Source organism: Mandrillus leucophaeus, unplaced genomic scaffold, assembly GCF_000951045.1.
Source record: "Mandrillus leucophaeus isolate KB7577 unplaced genomic scaffold, Mleu.le_1.0 Scaffold54, whole genome shotgun sequence".
Taxonomy (NCBI): Eukaryota; Metazoa; Chordata; class Mammalia; order Primates; family Cercopithecidae; genus Mandrillus; species Mandrillus leucophaeus.
The window spans coordinates 1,275,143-1,278,719 of NW_012105808.1; the positions used below are offsets into that span (position 1 = coordinate 1,275,143).

The following is a 3,577-nucleotide window of genomic DNA, read 5'->3' on the forward strand; positions in this document are numbered from 1 at the left end:
GGGTTTCACCATGTTGGCCAGGCTGGTCTGAAACTCCTGACCTCATGATCCACTCGCCTCAGCCTCCCAAAGTGCTGGGATTACAGGCGTGAGCCACCGCACCCGGCCAGATTTGTGGCTTTTTAAATAGAGTTTTTATTTTGGAATCATTTGGAATTCACAGTTGCAGAGAGTGACTGTTCTCACCCACGTCCCCGACGTATCTCCCTTGTCCTTGGCACGGCAGGAACTCCCCATGGGTGACGCTGCTCACAGAGCCGTGGGTGCCTTTGGTTTCCTGGACGCCCGTTAGCAAGCTCCTATTCAGGGGCGCCTGCCCCACGAGACCGTGGCGGTCTCATGCCAGCGCTCAAATCAGAACCCAGATAAGGTCCCGGGTTTCCCGGAATGATGACTCCTCTCCCTTCAGGACCCCTCGATCTGTGGGCCTCTCCCCTCCTGCACCTGCGCCCGGCGCCAGGCCCTCCAGGGTGGCCGGGATCAGTGGTGTGTGCACCCCTCGGATGTGCTGCTAAGGCTGGTCTGGCGCCACTACCCCGAAAGCCTGAGTGACATTGCCCCAGGGATCTGAGTTAGAGTCCTAGTGAGGGTGTCCCTGGGGCTCCCAGCTCTGCCAGCCTGTGGGGTGCGTCCCCCTCCTGCAGAGGCCGTGGCTGCAGGTCAAGGCACTGCTCATCATCCTCCGAGTCCTCCTAGCCCACAGCTTCTGGCTCCGCTCCCACTGGCGCTTCCCTGGGCTGCGGCGCCTCCTGCGAGGCGCCTCCCCAGTGCCTCCCCAGTTCTCCCAGGCTAAACTGGGTGGACAGGCCTGTGCCCATGTTGGGTGGTCCTGAGATCCTGGCATGAGGTGAGTGCCCGTATGTGACCCTCAGAGACCTCCCTGCCCCCTCCGCCCTCGTGCAGTGCAGCAGCAGCGACTTGGCTGTCCTCATCAGAACCTAGAGTCGTCTCCCGCGGGTCACGGGAGAAGCTGGAGCGTGTGGTCCCTGCCCGAGTTGGACAGCAGGTGAACACTCTCAAGAAAGAAGCCCAGTGGTCCCTAGAGGAGAGCCCGGCCCCCCTCGTAACGAGAGAAATCAAATCACAGCACGTGGCGACTTCCTGTCCACCGTTGGCTTAACAAGGCCCCATGGTCAGTGTGCTCCTGTGGGGTGAGAGGGGACAGCCCCGCTCCCCCTGCCCCGGGCGGCTTCACCAGTGCCACCTCCCCGGGGGTGACGCACGCCCGAGGCTGTGAGCCACGGCAGCATCTGTGGTTGCAGAGGACTGGAAACCCCAGAGAAATGACCCCCAGCGGGGCCTAGCTGTGTAAACAGTGAGGGTGGCCACGTGGCAGGAGCCTTGCACTGAGGACACGGTGCAGCGGGAGCCCTAGTGGAGCCCGCCAGCAATTGGACATCAGCGGGCACCGCAGCCTCTGAGCGGAGCATGCAGCCCGGCTGACGGTGTGCCGGGCACCTCCCTAGTCCTGACACTTGCAGCCAGGGATGTGAGACGCCAGCCAGTGGGAAGCTGGCGAGGGTGGCAAGAGTCCTCAAATGCCTTTGCTGCTTTTTGTAAATCTAAAATTACATCCAAACAGAGGTTTACTTTTTAAAAAAATAAGAGAGGCCGGGCACGGCAGCTGATGCCTATAATCCCAACACTTCGGGAGGCCAAGGCAGGAGAATCGCTGCTTGAGGCCAGGAGTTCAGACCGGCCTGGGCAACAGAGAGAGAACCCATCTCTCCAAAAAAAAAGAGAGAAAAGAATGAATGACCCAACGGCCATGAAGCCTGTGATGCTGCAGAGGCTCCAAGCAGGTGGACACAGGACAGGCCAGCATCTCGCAGGGTGGCAGCAGGGGGTACCACGTGTGCGTGCATGTCACGCCATATGCATGTGTGTGCATAAGCTCCCTGAACATATCCTGATGTGTGCGTCCTGTGGGCTGCCTGTGCGCTGGGGAGGGGAGTCAGCAGGAGGGAGACTGTACATCGTGCCTGCCTTTAAGTTCCCTGAATTTTAATGCTGGGGTTTTATCACCTGTTTAGACAAAAATCTGAAAATGACTGTGTTTTCTGCCTCCCGGGTCTCAAAGACAGGTGCAGTGCCCAGAGGCTGCTCCTGCACGGAGAGACCCAGGGCGTGCTGGCCTTCCTTCCCAGTGTCCCGCTGGTGGCGGATCTAAGCAGTGCTTTCCCTCGAGGGTTTTTTTTTTTTTTTTTTTTTTTTTTTGAGACGGAGTCTCACTCTGTGTCACCCAGGCCAGAGTGCAGTGGCACAATCCCGGCTTACTGCAAACTCCGCCTCCTGGGTTCACGCCATTCTCCTGCCTCAGCCTCCCAAGTAGCTGGGACTACAGGCACTCGCCACGACACCCGGCTAATGTTGTATATTTTTCGTAGAGACGGGGTTTCACCGTGTTAGCCAGGATGATATTGATCTCCTGACCTCGTGATCCACCCACCTCGGCCTCCCAAAGTGCTGGGATTACAGGTGTGAGCCACCGCGCCCAGCCCTCCCTATTGTTTTTAATGGCCCCTCAATGCCCCACCGGGTGGTGGTGGCAGATTTCCCATCCGCGTTGCTCCCAGACACGCGGAGGTAGGTTTCAGCAGTTCCCATCGTTAGACGCAGTTGCCGTAGGCTGGGTTCTTAGTAGCAGGTTCTATGGGGCATGGGGAGTGAGCTTTTGAGTCTTGCCATGGCTGGTAGCCACCAGACTCACTGAGGGAAACTAATGGGGAAGTACTGGTCTCCATCCCCTGCACGCTCGGCTCACTGTTGCGGTGCTGGAGGGATAAGGTCGTGTTCATGTGCCGAAGTTGGTGCTTCAGTGTCACTTTATGTTTCTTGGCCACTCAGTGGTTCTTGTATGAGCTGTGCCCTCCTTGTTGATTGGCCACAGCTCTTTACATGGGGAGGACCATGGGCCCTCATCTGGTGGGTGTGCAGGCCCCCACGCACTCTCTTGTCCCTTGCAGCGGCTGGCTGTCGGCAGTCGGGTTCTTCCAGGAAAGCCCGGGCGCTGCTGTGGTCATGCTGCTTCCGGCCATCATGTTCTCCGTGTCGGCTGCCCTGATGGCCATCGCGATCATGAAGGTGAGTCCTCAGCTCTGGGACATCAAACCCTTACCCTTTCTCCATGAGCCTTGTCACCCAGCTGTCTCAGGTGGGTGAACGTTGGGGAGCCGGGCCCTCTCCCCGCGGTGTCACGCAGGCCGCACTTCATCCCCAGCAGTGAGCTGGGATGACAGCAGGAGGCGCTGCCACCAGGGACACTCCCAGGGACCCAGCGCCCGGGTTCCTATGGGGCGAGTCCCATGGCCCCCGGGCCGGGATTCCAGACTGCAGAGGGAAGCAGGGGTTGTGTGTAAACCGCAGCGTTTGCAGGAAGAGCTGAGGCCCCGGAGCTGTCCTGTCAGTGAGGATGGGGCCCCTTGCAGGTTCCTGGTCACACTTTCCATCAGAAGATAGCGGAAGTGTTGAGCTGGGCTCCTAATAGAAGTGTTCAGTTACAGCAAAATGTCTTTTTTTTTTTGAGATGGAGTCTCGTTCTGTCTGTCGCCCAGGTGGAGTGCAGTGGTGCTATCTC

The 3,577-nt window shown here is 58.8% G+C and overlaps 1 protein-coding gene across 2 annotated transcripts in view; it reads left to right on the top strand.

Moving 5' to 3' along the window:
* SCAMP4 (secretory carrier membrane protein 4) overlaps positions 1 to 3,577 on the top strand; it is a 19,918-nt gene that overhangs the window by 13,866 nt on the left and 2,475 nt on the right. For both annotated transcript variants that reach the window (XM_011997429.1, XM_011997428.1), the window contains one exon: positions 2,967 to 3,084. In XM_011997429.1, coding sequence (XP_011852819.1) covers positions 2,967 to 3,084 — 118 coding nt within the window. The remainder of the gene's footprint in view (positions 1 to 2,966; positions 3,085 to 3,577) is intronic.